The sequence below is a fragment of the Humulus lupulus genome, chromosome 6 (genome assembly GCF_963169125.1).
Source record: "Humulus lupulus chromosome 6, drHumLupu1.1, whole genome shotgun sequence".
NCBI lineage: Eukaryota > Viridiplantae > Streptophyta > Magnoliopsida > Rosales > Cannabaceae > Humulus > Humulus lupulus.
The window spans coordinates 2197971-2214970 of NC_084798.1; the positions used below are offsets into that span (position 1 = coordinate 2197971).

The following is a 17000-nucleotide window of genomic DNA, read 5'->3' on the forward strand; positions in this document are numbered from 1 at the left end:
TTTTTTAAGATTAATAAAAAAAAAAAGTGAAGACGATGATTTTTTTTCATTGACAAACAATAAGACTAATTATATTGATACAAAAACGACAAAAAATGTGCTTGATTTATATAGTTACAATATGTACCGTATTGGGTACAAATCTAAACCCAAAACACAGTGCCTTTTGTGTACTCAACCTGTATTTTTATATTTATATTGTAAAATTAGTCAAAGTAATCAAAATCTTAAAAAAAAAAATAAAGTGAAAATAATTTAAAATTTTAGTTATTTAGGGCTTAATTGGTTCGCAATTTGAAAATTATGTTTTTAAAAGTGTGATTCTGAAATAAAAATTTAGATTTAGTGTCTGAATTAAAAATGTGATTGGCTGTACTATTTGCTAAATAAGTTAAAAAAAAAAGAATATGTGATTAATAGAAAATTTTAAAATATAAAACTAAATATGTAATTAATACGAAAACTATTTTAATTTGTTACCATATTTGTTTGATTATAATTTTTTTTTACTTTTGGTATAATAATTGAAGTGTAATAATATTATTTTTATTATTTATTAATAATAATTATATTTTTGTTGTAATCTTTATTTGATAAAATATTTTTTTCTTCAATGAATTTCTTTAACAAATATATTATAAATTAGAATAAAGTTATATGATTAATTATTTTAGCAAATATATAGTTATAGAAATGACTAGAAATCTTAAATAAAAGTAGAATATATAGCATTTTTGCCCCCTAAATTATTAAAGTGTCTGATTATGTCCCCAAATTATTTTTGATGTTATAAATACCCCATAAACTATGTCCGTTAGTGAAAAATGAACCTTCTATTACCTTCCGTCTATTCAAACAATGATATGGCAAGCATAATTGGATACTAATGCTTATTTGGCAATGTAATGGTTGATTTGGCAATATAATAGTTGATGTAGCTTGACACGTCTTAATTTTAGGTTTATCAATCAATTAAAATAAAAAAAACACCATGTTTTTAGGAGGGAAAATAAGTGTTCAGTCATTAGTCAGTCAAATTGGTTTTGGGGTAAAGTTAGGTCATTTATTCCTATTGCAATTGAAGGAGATTTTCCTAGCAGCCATTGTTGTGGTTCAAAGGTATTGTAATTAATTATAATGGGAAGGAAGAGAAAAAATTCATCAAAGAACAAAGGGCACCCATAAGAGACAAATGAGAATGACATTCCTTTTAATGGTAAGCATTTACTTTCATTTTGGTTTTTTGCTTTCTATCTTTGTTTTCTCTCTCTCTCTCTCTTTCTCTCTCTGATGTCGTATTTGTTGGAAAAGGCTTATACAAGATCTTTATTTATTTCCATGTATATATAATATTAAACAAATTAATACGAGATAGTCTAAAACATGTTTCTAAAATTGAATTCAAAGAGAAACAAATAATATAATACTTACAGTATACGCAGCGGAATTAAGAGTCATTCCTTCAGTTTCTCTAACTCTTGTATCCTTTCTGTCGCAGAGTATTATCAAGAAACTGAACCGATCTTCTATTTTCTTCACGATCTTCCAATGTATCCTTAGAACCACCTAGACTAGTGTGGGCAATTCTCAACACATGAGATAGATATAGAGAGAAGAAGAGAAAATAACAAAGTGGCTTAGAAAAAGACTTGTGTTTAGAGAGAATATAAAACGATCAGAAAATCTTACTTGTGACTTATCTGTCGTCCCTAAAATCTTCTCTCTAAGCACTCTTTTTATAGACTCAATTAGGCCATTTAATTTAATTAAAAAAATCAATAAAATAACAGCCATTTTGAAGCCCTAGGTCGAAATTATCATGGGCTATAGGCCCGTGAAATTTCCCATTTGATTATAAGCCCATTGGACTTAAAATCAAGACATGTATTATTTTCTATTGATTTAATTAAATAATTATTTAAATCCTTTATCAAATTAATTATTTATAATTTGAACCTTGATTTAAATTTATTTATTAATTTAGATACCAATTTATCTTAATTAATAAATCTGCCATAATTTCTCTTTTCTTCTCAAAATTACACAACTCTGTGAAATTATCCAAAATTGACTTGGTCAACTTTTATAATTCTAATTGATGATTAAATAAATTAATTGAGACTATCTAGATGATTTTATCCAAGGTACAATGGGGACCATGGGCCTATGAAATCAAGCTCCAATAAGTTATCATAAATCTAACAAATAAATTTACTAACTTATTAATTCCTCGTGACTCCACTATAGACTTGCAATTGCACTCTTGAATTCATAGAACGCTCTATAACAAATATAGATACGCTATTAATTATCCATTGTTATAACCATAATTGTCACGCAATCTTCTATAGACGGTCTACAATGAGATAGGACTAAAATACTGTTTTACCCCTCATTGTATTTTATCCTTAAAACACTTAGTTCCTTGTAAATGATATTTCAGTAAACTAATTTAATTACTGAAATGAGATCTCTATCATTTAACACCTTGAACCAAACTAAAAGGAAACCATCATTTCACTTCTTCATCAGAAGCTATAGATGTTCATATCTATGATTAACACTCCCACTCAATTATACTACCGAGTTCCCAAGATGTAAGTATGGGTTAGTCCGTAGGGTAAGCTGGTAACGAACAAGTCAAAGAACTCAAATAATACAATCAGTTAGAATACTAACCACTCAGAATTGAGATTGAATTGACATATGGTCAACTATATGATATGACTAGAATAGATAATAACGGTATGTTTACTTATCTTATCAACTGTCAATATCGATCATGTCCGATGTAACAAATACATCTGGTCTTATCTACTTTCCTAATGTTCTGGAAAGAACATAACACTGTAATGTGTAAGTAGATCATATCGTAGATTGGCAAGTCAGTGTAAATCCGGTGCACTGACTAATCTTATGACTAACTTATTTTCAACATATAATCATATTTATATTCCACTGTGATTACGTCACTATAAATAATATTAGCTATATGCTCGGGATTTAATAGAAGTTTATATTAAACAAATAATCATGAAAATAAAACATGTGAGCAAAGTGATTGACCAAGTCAAAAAATGATTTCTATTCTTTTATTGATAATAAAATGAGATTACAAATAATTTGGGTTTTAATTAGGGCATAAAACCCCAACACATGACTACAAGGAATACCAGTCAAATCCCATCTCCTACATGAACAGTTAAAATTATTTCTTCTTAATCAAAATCTTTACTTTTATATCACATTTTTTATTAGTTTGTTGTAATTTTATTGTTTTGCTAAAAAGTCCATGTTTGTTGTATATTTATTATTTTGTTAAATAATATTTATTTATGAATTTTTTATTAATTATAATATTTAATTGATAAATTGTTCATGTACAGAGAAATTTTGATATGCAATCTATTAGTAGATACGAAATCTATTAGTACGGATTGGAGTTTGAAAAGATGATTAAAAGCAGTATAGAAATTTCAGTGATATGAAATCTATTAGTAGATACGAAATCTATTAGTACGGATTGGAGTTTGAAAAGATGATTAAATGCAGAATTGAACCTTCTTCTAACTCGTTGACACTCAACCTGAATTCGTATATTTATAGAGTACTCCTTGACTCATATATTCATAAAAACAGAATTGAACCTTCTTCTAATTCGTTGATCGATAAGAGATGGGGATACTGTGTAGTGTTGATCCACAAGATCTGAAAGCTGGAGATCACATTTTCTCTTACCGAGCCTGGTACACTTATGCTCATCACGGTTAGTTAGTTACTGTTACAATATTGTGTTATCATATATATATATACATACTTTTCTTGGTCTAACACACTTGTCTCTTATTATATATGTTGTTGGTTTGTACGTTTTAGGAATTTATGATGAAGAGAATAATATGGTTATCCACTACACCAGAACACAGCCGGAATCTCTCTCTCACGCGCCGACTGAACCCGCCAGTGGAGGGTGTCATATCTGCAATTACCAGCCAAAAGCTGAGAGAGGTGTCGTGGCTTGTTGCTTGGATTGCTTCCTAAATGGCAACAGTTGTAGTAGTAGTCTCAACCGGTTTGGTTATGGCGTTTTGCCATTTCAGTTCTTGGTGAGAAGGATTGGGACGTGCAGCCTTGACCAAAGCGACGCCCCGGAAGTGGTGGTCCGGCGAGCTCGCCGAATGCTGATCGGAGATGATGACTTCGGCGAATACCATCTTCTAGACAACAACTGTGAGTCATTCGCTACTTATTGCAAGACAGGAAAGCGTTTGAGCTTCCAAGCTGAGTCTCTGAAGAGCAGAGCTGTTTTCTTGAAAGACAAACCTTTTAGCTTTCAGAATCTGAAAACCACGGTTGCTGGACTGGTGTTTGGTTACAAGGTTGTTGTCGTGATTAACAACCATTTTAGCTGAGAACTTGTCTTTTTAAAATATAAAAATCATGTTTATTTCCAGCAAAGCAATTCTAGTGTTGCCATTAATGTTCTCGATTTGTGATTTGAAGTAATAATCTTGTTCAAAGGGCCACCTATGGACTCAACAATCAATTAGTGTTGCAATTAAGTTCTAGTGACAAATATCACCAAGTTGTCAGGGCTTGGTCCCACCAAGCTGATCTATTCCATTGAACTTTCCAAATGTGGCCCTGAAAAAGAAAAAAACAAAGATTCTAATATCACACATAAGGTTATGTCTGTTGATTGAGTCGTCTTATGTTATGCTTTTAATATATATATATATATATATATAGAGGGGTCCTCGGCAAAATAGCATTTTTTTACAGTGCAACTCTAATAACTATCATCTTCTTCCTCTTACCCATCCACAACCACCCACTATCATCTGCCGCTGCCACCACCACCATCACCGGCGACCACTGCCCCTTACCGCCGGCGAACACTGTTTATCATTGGATGCTGCCATTTCTCCACAAATCTAGCCACCACTCATTTGAAATGTTGGTTTATAAATATTTTTTTATATATAAAATATGAGATTTTTTATATTGTTTTTGTAGATTTAAAATGCAAAATGATTGTTTTAGTATATTGAAAGTATAAGTAAGGATTTAGGTTTATTTATGAGGTTTTATGGAGGTTAAAGCTTGAAAATCTGAAAAAATTAATGGTGGTTTCGGCTATTTTCGAGATAGAGAAATCCAGAATTTTTTGACAACTTGTCTAATTTTTTGACAATGAGTCTAATATTTTAGGCCAGTTGTCTAAATTTCAGACCAGTAATCGTATTTTTTCGACCACCTGTCTAAATTTTAAATCATCTGTCTAAAATTTAGACCACCTGTCTAAATTTTATATCATTTGTCAAATTTAGACAGGTAGTCTAATTTTTAGACAGATCATCATATATTTTCAACTACCTATTGAATTTTTAGACCGGTTGTCGAATTATCAGACAGGTTGTCGAATTTCTAGATTTTCAACTTGATTTTCATTTTTTTATATAACTTTTTAATCAAAGTAATACCAATAATTTATATTTGTTTATTGTATTTTTTTTTCAAATGTCATTAAAAAATATTGTAATATTATGTGATGGAATGTGGAAAAAGAATGAGGACTCGTGAAAATGGATTTCAAATGGCTCACAAACAAGATCAAGTTTGGCACAAACTAACCTAACTTATGAGGAGTTAGTTGAACATATTTATGAAGTTACAGAAATCGATCGCAACCTCTTCGATATAGAATTAACTTACAAGATAATGACAATGGTGGAGATTGAACCAATTGCAATAAAAAATAGTAGAGACATTGTTAGTTTCTTTACATGGCGAGAGCGTGATTTGGTTCCATTATGTGTGAGTTTGATCAAGAAGATGGAAAATGTGCTCATTAAGGATAAACTTGTTTATAATATTGATTCTACTGCAAATGTTAATTAATATCCAATAGCCTACATGAGAAAGTGTTGTTCTTATACTATAAACAAAATCATCATAATAGTACCTCAATAGATTATCTACCACTCAATCCTTGATCATCATAGTAGTTTGATTGAAATATGTACCACTCAATCTGTAATCATCATAATCTCATAAAGATTAAGTTTTGTTTAACTTTATAAATTTTTAGACAAGTTGTCGAAACTCACGACTAATTGTCAAAAATGTATAATTAATTAAGATCCAATTCTACATGATAAAGTGATGTTCATATATTATAAATATAATCATCATAATAGTACCTCAATAGATTATCTACCACTCAATCTTTGATCATCATAGTAGTTTGATTGAAATATGTACCACTGAATCTGTAATCATCATAATCTCATAAAGATTAAGTTTTGTTTAACTTTATAAAATGTTAATTGAGATATATGTTCTTTTATTTTGTTATTGGAGCATTTTTAGACATTTCAAACATTTTAGACAACCTGTCGAAATTTGAGACTAGCTGTCGAAAGTTTTAGACATTCAGTCAAAATTTTAGACTAGCTATCAAAAATTTTAGACAGGCAAACGAAATTTTAGACTAGCTGTCGAAAGTTTTAGACAGGCCGTCAAAAATTGAGACTAGCTGTCGAAATGTTTAGAAAAGCAGTCGAAATTTCAGACTAGCTGTCGAAAGTTTTAGACAAGCAGTCGAAATTTTAGACTAGCTGTCGAAAGTTTTAGACAGGCCGTCAAAATTTGAGACTAGCTGTCGAAAGTTTTAACCAAGCTGTCGAAATATAACACAAAGAGGTCTGAAACAGAAACATCCAACACAAGTAGTCTATAACAGTTTGTGGTATACCAGAACAATTTTATACATAAACAAAATACCATTTCATTGCCTTTGCTAATAAATATCCAATACAAGTCATACTATAAGAGTTTGATACATAAACAAAATACCATTCCACTGCCTTTGCTAATAAATATCCAATACAAGTCATACTATAAGAGTTTGATACATGAACATTGTCATACTAAAAGGAGAAGATGGCTGTCGGGTAGAACAATTTTGAAAGTAGGTTATTGGATCTTGTTATCCCCATTTTCTGCATGGGCTCGGGGCCCTCGTCCAGGCCCACTGTCAGGGGCCAGGTCAGCACGCGGGCTTGGCCCAAGGCCTTTTGGTATGGAGAGTGCCCAAGGGGTAGGGTATGGACCGAGGATTCATGTCTGGGCCCATTGGAGGGGTCCGGAATGTCCCTCCGGGTCCGTCCTCTAAGTTTTTCCCAACCTTTACGACTCGGGTCGGGTCTTTTTCGTCGAGTTGGACCTCCTCCAGGTCCTCGACGGGTCCAACGTTTTCTTCAAAATCCCCAAAGCGAGGATCTAGATCTCTATCCTCACTTTGGGAAACACCCTATTTGGTGACTCCATCACCGGATTGGGCTTGTGTATCTACTGACATCTGCAACCTATCCGAAGTAGTGCTCTTCGGCGTTCCACTCTTCGCCTTTGTGATTGAGGCATTGTAGCATTCTCTGGCTTCCCTCTGGTTCCCCAACACGCGTCCTACCCCTGCGTCTGTTGGGAACTTCATGGCTAAGTGCCACATAGAGATGACGGCCCGTAGATCAACCAGTATAGGCCTTCCAATGACGGCATTGTACGCCGAAGGACAATCGACCACTACAAAAGTGGCGAGTAATGTCCTTGTAGCAAGCGCCGTACCTGTCGTTACTGGTAGTTTGATTAATCCTGCGGAGGCGTGTCCTTCCCCAGAGAAGCCGTATATCATTTGGTTGCAAGGCTCCAAGTCCTTAACGGATAGTTTCATGCGTTCCAGTGTAGACTTATACAGGATATTCACTGAACTTCCTGTATCGACCAGCACTCTCTTCACCATCATGTTGGCCATCTGGATATCCACGACCAGCGGATCGGAATGTGGGAAACGGACATGTTGGGCATCGCTATCAGATAAGGTTATTTCGCCTTCCTCTGACCGAGCCTTTTTTGGTGCACGGTCTTCCACAGTCATCATCTCGATGTCTTGGTCGTGGCGCAGAGTCCGAGCATATCGTTCCCTGGCCTTTCCACTATTTCCCGCGAGGTGCGGGCCTCCACAAATGGTCAATAAGGTGCCAGTCACAGGGGCAGGCTGTAAGGGTGGCGAGCGTTGGCGCGCGGGCGCCTGCTCGTTGCTACCCGGAGCTTCTCATTGGGAATTTCCCGAGGCCCGTACGTATCTTCTCAAGTGTCTTTGTCTAATAAGGAACTCGATTTCGTCTTTTAGCTGGTTACATTCGTTGGTATCGTGTCCGTAGTCGTTATGATAACGACAGAACTTGGTAGTGTCTCTCTTCAAAATATCCTTTCAAATGGGACCAGGTTTCTTATAAGGCACACTAGAACTTGTGGCCTGATAAACCTCTCCCCGAGACTCAACGAGGGCAGTGTAGTTAGTGAACCGAGGTTCATAACGATTACCCTTGGCTCATTTATTTTCGGAGGTGGAAGGCTCATTGTGCGGCCGTTTCCCACCATTCTTGCCATTGTCGTTGCCATTAGGTTTGGACCCACTGGCGGCTTTGGCAAGTTCGGAAGCCTTCTTATCCTTGCCTGAGGGCTTTCCATCGTCGGCAATGGCTTCTTCGAGCTTGATGTAACGATCAGCCCGGTCCAAGAATTCCTGGGTAGTTCTAACCCCATCTTTGTGAAGGCTCTTCCAGAGGGGGGAACGACGCTTAACTCCTGCGGTTATAGCCATCATTTTGTCTTCGTCTCCGACCGTTTTTGCTCCGGCTGCTGCTCACATAAAACGCTGGATGTAATCCTTCAGTGATTCCCCATCCTGCTGGCGAATTTCAACCAACTAGTTTGCTTCGGTCAGATGCACACGACCTGCATAGAACTGTCCGTAGAATTCCCTTACGAACATCTCCCAAGAAACTATGCTTGCGGGTGGGAACTCAAAAAACCACTCATGCGCGGCTTCAGAAAGTGTTGCAGGGAAGATCCTGCACTAAGCGTCTTCGGACACTTTCTGAATGCCCATTTGTATCTCAAATTTATTGACATGAGATACTAGGTCCCCGTATTCGTCAAAGTTTGGAAGCGTAGGCATTTTGAACTTGCTTGGAGTTTCTGCATTAGCTATCCTTTGTACGAAAGGAGTGCCTTTTCTCCTATCGTGATCGATATAAGACGTTCTTCCCCCGACCAGCTGTTGCACTGCCTGGTTGAGGGCGTCTATCTGGGCCTGTACAGCGGCAGGTATTGCTGTGGCCTCTGTTGCTGGGGGGACGTTCTCGCCATGCTGCTCGCGGCGATCGTTGAGTACATCTCTCGAGTCCTCCTCTCTTCTCCGCTGCTCGCTACCCCCGAGCCGGTTGAAGACATTATCTTGCCTGGGCTGCCCCCCAGCATCCCGTCTATTGGGTTGGTCATCTCGAGGTACCTGGCTTCTACCTTTACCTCTTTCTTCGTTCCTCCTACCAGCATTTCCCTTGCCTGAGTCGGCCTCATTATATCCATGGCCATCTCTGAACCTCGATTGGCTATGGTGGGATCGACTGTTCCCTCGATTTCCATCCCTGGCTGAAACGTCCCGAGCGTTAGAGGGCGGCCTGCGCTGGTCGTGGTGTCCCCGTGCATTATCATGCCGTGGGGGACCCTGGACCGCAGAGCCTAACTCTGAGTCCCTCCTGTTACCAGGGGGATACTGACCTCTGTTCGGTAGGTTTGGCTCATCGCCCCTACAGCGTCTAGGACTACGAGGATGATGCTCGGCCCTATTCTGCCTCTGGGATTGCCGCGACTAGCCTGGGATGGAGGCTGTGCCTCAGGGTCCATCGGGACATCGTCATGGGGCACCTGAGGCTGCTCGGGCCTTTGTGGACTCGAGGGCTGGATTGGCGGGCTAGGATTTGGACCCCTCTGGGGTGGCCCATTTGCAGGTTGGTCAAGCTGCAAGACAGGTGCGGCCTGATTCCTAGCCAGTTGCAAGGCTGCCTCGAGGGCTGCCGTGGTTTCGCTCTGGCGGCGGTCCATCCCCGCCTGCCTTTCGCTTAATTCCGCGCGCTGTCGTTCAATCTCCTGCTGCTGCCGCGCCACAACTTCGGCAGCAGTCTCTTGACTGGCTTTCAGATTAGCCAGCTCTTCCTGCAACGCCCTCAGGGTACTCTTCAGCTTTGCATCATCCATCTCTTCCTCCTCGAAGTCCAGATGTGGCTCATCCTCCGCCACGCTTGCAGGGGGAGGAGGAGGTGGGTTTGATGGTGCAGCGATGGCCGCCTGTCCAGCTTTCCTTGCAGTTTTCGCCATTGGTTTTCTCAACAATGATAAATCAAGCTCTCAATGAAAGCACCAGAATGTTGACCCAGATTTTGGCCAACTGACATGGAGCCAGAATATGCTTGATGTGAATTAATACGTTGAGAAGAACGTAATGACAAAAATAAATAGACACGATATTTTATAGTGGTTATCTGGTAATAACCTACGTCCACTTGGGCTGTTAATTATGTAAGAATCAAAGGAGTGATCAAAGAACTAGGGTTCAATAAGTTTCACCAACCTCTGAAGAACAATACAATATTTCAGATAGAATTATCCTAGTATCAAGTAATTGGAAAACTCAAAAGTCCCTTCCTTGAGCTATCTTTCTCTATTTATAGGCTCAAGGGGGATTACATGATTTAGTTGCCGATTTTCTCTCCTGAATAACCGGATATTCAGGAGATTGTGCGAGTTAAATTCGGGATCTACAAAGATCTTTATAGTAATATTACATTGCATGTGGAACTATCGACCAGACTGGTCGCAGGTAAGACTGGACCGCTTACTGCTTCTAATACGTCTTCTGGTCGATGCACTAGCAGAGTTCCTCCAGGTGTTAGCCACGTGTCCAGGGATCACTTGCCACGTCATCAATGCCAATTTTGTTGGATAATAGTAAGTTTAAACTTTTGTGTTATTATTTTCATTAAACTATGTTACTGTTGTGTTTCTAACACTTTATATGAACAGGAAAAAATGACGGAAGAGCTTGAGAGAGGACGACTTCAAAGCCAGTCTCAAGGACCGACGGAGGGATCTGCTGCTGATTCCTTGTCGATCGATCAGTACAAGATTATGAGTAAAGTACTTGGGGAGAGGTATGACTTTCAAAGAGGAGTAGGTTACAGCAAAGGCAAAGGGAAAAAAATCAGCTTCCAGCTCCACAAGTCAAAGTCAGTCACAGACCCAACCTGCTCATACGCCTCAAGAAGACATGGATACTATGTCGAAAATGATGAAGTCAATGCGTGAAGAGATTTGGATGTTGAAATCAAGGTCCATCTGGTAATTCTCAGCATACCAGTACAGAAACTGAGTCGCGGTTTGAAAGCCTTCTGCAACGATATTTACCATCACAATCTGAAGGTAGTATATCTTCTCAAAGTCTACCTCCTTGGTCGATGCCACAACAACAACATTTTCATCCACCTCAACAGAATTATCCAAACATATATGGACGCTCCTCCCAGTCCCCCCCTTTTTATTACCACGACGTCCCTGTAGGATCTCAGACGTCACATCCTAGGCGTCATGACTTTGGGGATTCATCGTAGCAGCAGCAACCACAACAGATATAAGGTCAATTTGCGCGTTCGTCGCAGCAACAGAGGTATGGTCAGTTTGAGAGTTTATTGCATCAGCCTCACTCGGCGCGACCACATACTCGACAATTTGGATCATCTTCGTAGCAGCACTCTCCACAAGCACCTCAGTTTGCTTCACCACCATTGTCGCGCCCTAATATTGGTGATCAAGATATTGACCTTAATGAATATTTCACACCTGGTTGGCCCGATCAAAACAATAATAATTAGATTACGTTTTTTAATTATATTAAGACAATTAAAATTTTATTATGTTTATTTTATAATTAGTTCATACGTAACTAAAATGAGACAATTGATATTTTTATTATGTTAATTTTATGATTAATTATAATGTTATTTTTGTTTAATGAATATTAATTGTGTTATTAATTTTAATTTATGTTAAATATTATTATTTTTAAATAAGTATTATATATATTTATAATGAATATAACAACACAATTTTTAAACCCAATGATTTTATTATAATTTTAATTTATAGTGTACCAGGCTCGGTAAGAGAAAATGTGATCTCCAGCTTTCAGATCTTGTCGATCAACCCTACACACTATCCCCACCTCTTATTTAAACGATATCGATCAACGAATGAATTAGAAGAAGGTTCAATTCTATTTTTATAAATAAATCAGTCAAAGAGTATAATATAAATATACGAATTCAGGTTGAGTCAGTGTCAGTGTGAAAGTGTTTGCATTTTTTGAACAGTGCTGTCAACAGCCTTTGCCTACGATCTTTGCAATTTGAATAATTTTAAGTAAGAAGATTTTCTACTTCTATAGCTACTTCTGCTAATATATGTTTGTCTGCAGTTGAGTGTAATTAATGCAAAAAGTACATTATATTGCTTTATCATTTGTCATCCACGTTTAAGGAAAAATCACACTCGGTTTATAATTCCATTAATTCATCAAGTACTATTTTTTTATTAGTTTATTTGGTGATTTTTCATATAAATTACTGTCCCGAAAATAGATATTGTCACCTCTATGTATAATGAGAATGCATCAAAAAACTACTTAATAAGACTTCAAAAATTGTAAAAGATTTGCTTGAAAATGACACAGATTCGATAAAGTAGAAACCGAGGACCCTTATGCAGCCATCAACATCCTGACACGTCAAGAAATACCATTGACTTCTCCTTCTTTGCAACCCATTGAACCCCACCTTCACCTCCACCACCACCACTTACTATTATTATTATTACAAAAATTAAAAATAATTTTTAAATTTATTAAATTATATAAAATCTAATAATAAAAAATCAATAAACATAAATAATTTTTATTCAAATATAATTTTTTTAAAAAAATACTAAAATCAATATTTCTAATAGTTTATCCTCATGGTCTCGGGCTATCTAACCAACACCAAACCATGGTCTCGGGGTGTGACCATGGTTTGGTGTTGGTTAGATAGCCCGACACTCTGTGTAGCCAATGACACCCTTTCGTGTCAACATATCAATGAGTTTTAGTCCCATTTTTTTATTTGTGTAACTAACCAAATATCTTCCAAAATGTTGGGTAAACGAATCCGCTAAGTTTTTACATGATTTTACTTATGAAATTGATATGATACTTTTATCACTCAATTCTCTCACATTGTCATGTCTTAGAATTATATGTCTAGACTTCCCATTATAAATTGTGTTAAAGCTCTAATCAAAGTAGCTTGATTATCACAGTGTATCGAAATCGTCGACACATCAACTGTGGTTTTTCGTATCACCAACATGACTTCTCTTAGCTACTCGACCTCTTTTCCGATTGCAGCTAGAGCTACAAACTCGGACTCTATGGATGAGTGACATATACATATTTGTTTCTTAGAACCCCAAAAATTGCACCCCCAACAAGAAATTTCTCATCAACTTTGCATGATATTGTTTCATTGTTTACTTCAAACCATATAATGATTTAACTAGCTTACAGACCTTATGTTTATTTCCTATTAGGACGAATCAATTTTGTTTTTATGTCACTTTAAGTTGAGTCACAGTCAAGGGTGGTCCGGCGAGCTCGCGTGATTTGGTAACTGGCATACACACGGCTGCCATTTTAATTGTTAAAATGCTTAAAACACATTCATAAAAACAGAATTGAACCTTCTTCTAATTCGTTGATCGATATCGTTTACATAAGAGATGTGGATACTGTGTAGTGTTGATCGACAAGATCTGACACAACTTAATATGGGACAAAATCAGCTATGACACAACTTGGTGAGAGCTATGAAACAAATCAGCTTGGTGGGAACAATAATCAATTGTGTAATCAAACCAAAAAAGGCCTCTCTATATATGGACTCAACACACTCATGAACATTAATGGCAACACGCAAGTACTCAGCTAAAATGGTTGTTAATCATGACAACAACCTTGTAACCAAACACCATTCCAGCAACAGTGGTTTTCAGATTCTGAAAGCTAAAAGGTTTGTGTTTCAAGAAAATAGCTCTGCTCTTTAGAGACTCAGCTTGGAAGCTCAAACGCTTTCGTGTCTTGCAATAAGTGGCGAATGACTCACAGTTGTTGTCTAGAAGATGGTATTCGCCGAAGTCATCATCTCCGATCAGCATTTGGCGAGCTCGCCGGACCACCACTTCCGGGGCGTCGCTTTGGTCAAGGCTGCACGTTCCAATCCTGCTCACCAAGAACTGAAATGGCGAAACGCCATAACCAAACCGGTTGAGACTACTACTACTACTGCTGCCATTTAGGAAGCAATCCAAGCAACAAGCCACGACACCTCTCTCAGCTTTTGGTTGGTAATTGCAGATATCACACCCTCCACTGGCGGGTTCAGTCGGCGCGTGAGAGAGAGATTCCGGCTGTGTTCTGGTGTAGTGGATAACCATATTATTCTCTTCATCATAAATTCCTAAACGTACTAACCAACCAACAAAATATATATATATGATATCACACAATATATAATAAGAAAAGTATATATATATATATGAGAACACAATATATAATATTGTAACAGTAACTAACTAACCGTGATGAGCATAAGTGTACCAGGCTCGGTAAGAGAAAATGTGATCTCCAGCTTTCAGATCTTGTCGATCAACACCACACACTATCCCCATCTCTTATGTTTTTGCTGTTTAAACGATATCGTTCAACAAATCAGAAGAATGTTCAATTCTGTTTTTATGAATATATGAGTGAAGGAGGAAAATATAAATATAGGAGAGTCACGTTTAGGAGACATTTTTCCAGTATAATATATATATATAAAAGATATTGCAAAGTTTTCGTACAAGAGACATTTTTTCAACTCATTCACATATAGGAGGAAAATATATAGGAGGAAAATATATATAGGAGAGTCACGTGTAGGAGACATTTTTCCAACTTATTCACGTATAATATATAAAAATTTACAGGACAATTATCCGACAATTATCCGACAGCAGCGTCACTTTAAGTCCGCTGATAGGACCATGGATGTTCTGCACGATTTTTGTATGAGTTTATATATTATAGCAATTTATAGCATCGCTTTGATTTTTAAAATTTTTTGAATAGTTTATAGTACCGAAAATTAAGTTCAAACATGTTGTTGTACGCGTGACTAATTTTTTTTATGTGCGTGGAAAACAACATGTTTGAACCTAATTTCGGTACTGTAAACTATTCATAATTTTCTTAAAATTTGCAGAATACTCTAAATAGCTACTATATATACGGTCATAAAAAAAAATCGTGCCAAAAACTGTTCACAAATCAAGAAACACTGAAAATCTTACTGATAAAACTTAAAGTGAAACACCAGAATTGTCCTAATTTTTATACAGGAAACTTATTAGGAGAGGACATGACTTTTGCACTTATGGGTGAGGGAATTTTTGTAGACATTGATTTTTAATTATGTGGCTGTAATTTTGTTTGGTTATAATAGAAAGGTTTACATTTGATTTTTCACTTTTAATGTATATTACTACTTACCTACGTTTTGCATTAATTAAACAATCCTCTCATCTTTTTTATTTTATTTTTTATTAGCAGCCCAAAAGGTAAGTAAAGACCTATAAACTAGATTTTTTTATCAAAGTTCTTGAATCTAACTTTTAATTTTTTTGTTTTCTATTTCGTTAGTTAAATAATAATAATAATACAATCATATATATATATATATTTATTTTAATTCCTCCCATCAAACTTCTACTAAAAAAAACTATAAAGATAGACGAACTAGGAAAAAAATCATTTTCTTAAAATAAAATAAATTCTTAATACAATTAATTGTCATTCCAAATTTAGCTATTTAGGTAGTTCTTCATCTCTGCTTCAACGGATTACGACCCAAAAAAAGAACAGTCAAATAAAAAGTAAGAATAAGAAGCTTTTGCTCAGATTGACCATTAACATATAGAATATAGATGAGAAATTTTTTTTACAGCTTCCAGTTAGAACTCTATAAAAATGCAACGTGATCAAACTAATATTACCAGCGGGTTTTTATATTACTGCTCATATTTGAATTCGTATATAGCTACTATTTATAAAGTGTAATATATAAATTTATATATATAGGTAGTAACGTGTATTAATCATTGTATGGTTACTACTTGTTTTAATATTAATCATTGTATTAAGATCAATGATTCATATTTATAGTTGTAAATTAATATTTCTAAAACTAAATTTTGATTTTTTCAAATTTTTGGAAGGGTTATGTTGACCGTGTTTTTGGCCAATGACGCATAGACGTCAAAACGACAAAAACTTTCAAGAGAATTAAACGACACAGACAACTTTTATAGTGGTTCAGCCCCAATATGTTGGTAATAGCTTAATCCACTTAGAGTTATGATTATAGATCTACACTCAATATCAGATGAATCTGAATCAACTGAGTTTCTTCAGTACAAATTACAAGAATACAAGAGTTCTCTCAAGATACAAGTACTCTCTCTGGAAAATCAGAATCTGAATCCGTTTATGATGCCATGAGCCTTGTATTTATAGGCTCAGGATCGTACAGATGATGTCCCCCATAATCGGGATATTTTGTTATTCTCACTATATTTAATTTACAATAATATTCAAAATATAACGATACATTATATTTATGGGATAATCTGAGAGATTCCTGCACAAGCTAAGACCGATTCTTTTTGAAGCCGTTTCTGAGATCTTTTGCATAGCCCTGCTCTGTTTAGTCGATCCGTATCACATCCAGGCTGGTCGAGCAAACCTTCACTGGTCGGCAAAACACTTTACTGGGCGGACACACACCTGACCGGGCAAACATGCACCTGAATGGTCGGACATGGTCATGACTGATCGGCCAAGGTCATGCTTGGGCAGACAAACATGTGACTGGTCGGCTAAGGTCATGACTGGTCGGTCATGACACTTGACTGGCCAGTCAAAATCATTCTCTAGTCTACTGGGTCACTCCCAAGCCAGATCACCCAACCAT

At 36.5% G+C, this 17000-nt stretch overlaps 2 protein-coding genes across 2 annotated transcripts; one reads left to right on the top strand and one right to left on the bottom strand.

Moving 5' to 3' along the window:
• Positions 1-3630: 3630 nt before the first annotated feature.
• Positions 3631-4565, top strand: LOC133783685 (protein LEAD-SENSITIVE 1-like). Its single transcript, XM_062223336.1, has 2 exons — positions 3631-3766; positions 3877-4565. The coding sequence occupies exons 1-2, from the start codon at positions 3676-3678 to the stop codon at positions 4410-4412; spliced, it is 627 nt and encodes a 208-aa protein (XP_062079320.1). The 5' UTR covers positions 3631-3675; the 3' UTR covers positions 4413-4565.
• Positions 4566-13911: 9346 nt separating this feature from the next.
• LOC133783604 (protein LEAD-SENSITIVE 1-like) lies at positions 13912-14672 on the bottom strand. Its single transcript, XM_062223253.1, has 2 exons — positions 14568-14672; positions 13912-14447 (listed from the first exon to the last, which is right to left on the bottom strand). The coding sequence occupies exons 1-2, from the start codon at positions 14656-14658 to the stop codon at positions 13912-13914; spliced, it is 627 nt and encodes a 208-aa protein (XP_062079237.1). The 5' UTR covers positions 14659-14672.
• Between the last annotated feature and the right edge of the window lie 2328 nt (positions 14673-17000).

Bases quoted from the DNA above. Each gene is read 5' to 3' on its own strand.
- LOC133783604 (XM_062223253.1), bottom strand. From the start codon at position 14,658: ATGGGGATAGTGTGTGGTGTTGATCGACAAGATCTGAAAGCTGGAGAT. The intron at 14,448-14,567 runs GTTAGTTAGTTA...TAGTACGTTTAG, and splicing joins GTACACTTATGCTCATCACG to GAATTTATGATGAAGAGAAT.
- LOC133783685 (XM_062223336.1), top strand. From the start codon at position 3,676: ATGGGGATACTGTGTAGTGTTGATCCACAAGATCTGAAAGCTGGAGAT. The intron at 3,767-3,876 runs GTTAGTTAGTTA...TGTACGTTTTAG, and splicing joins GTACACTTATGCTCATCACG to GAATTTATGATGAAGAGAAT.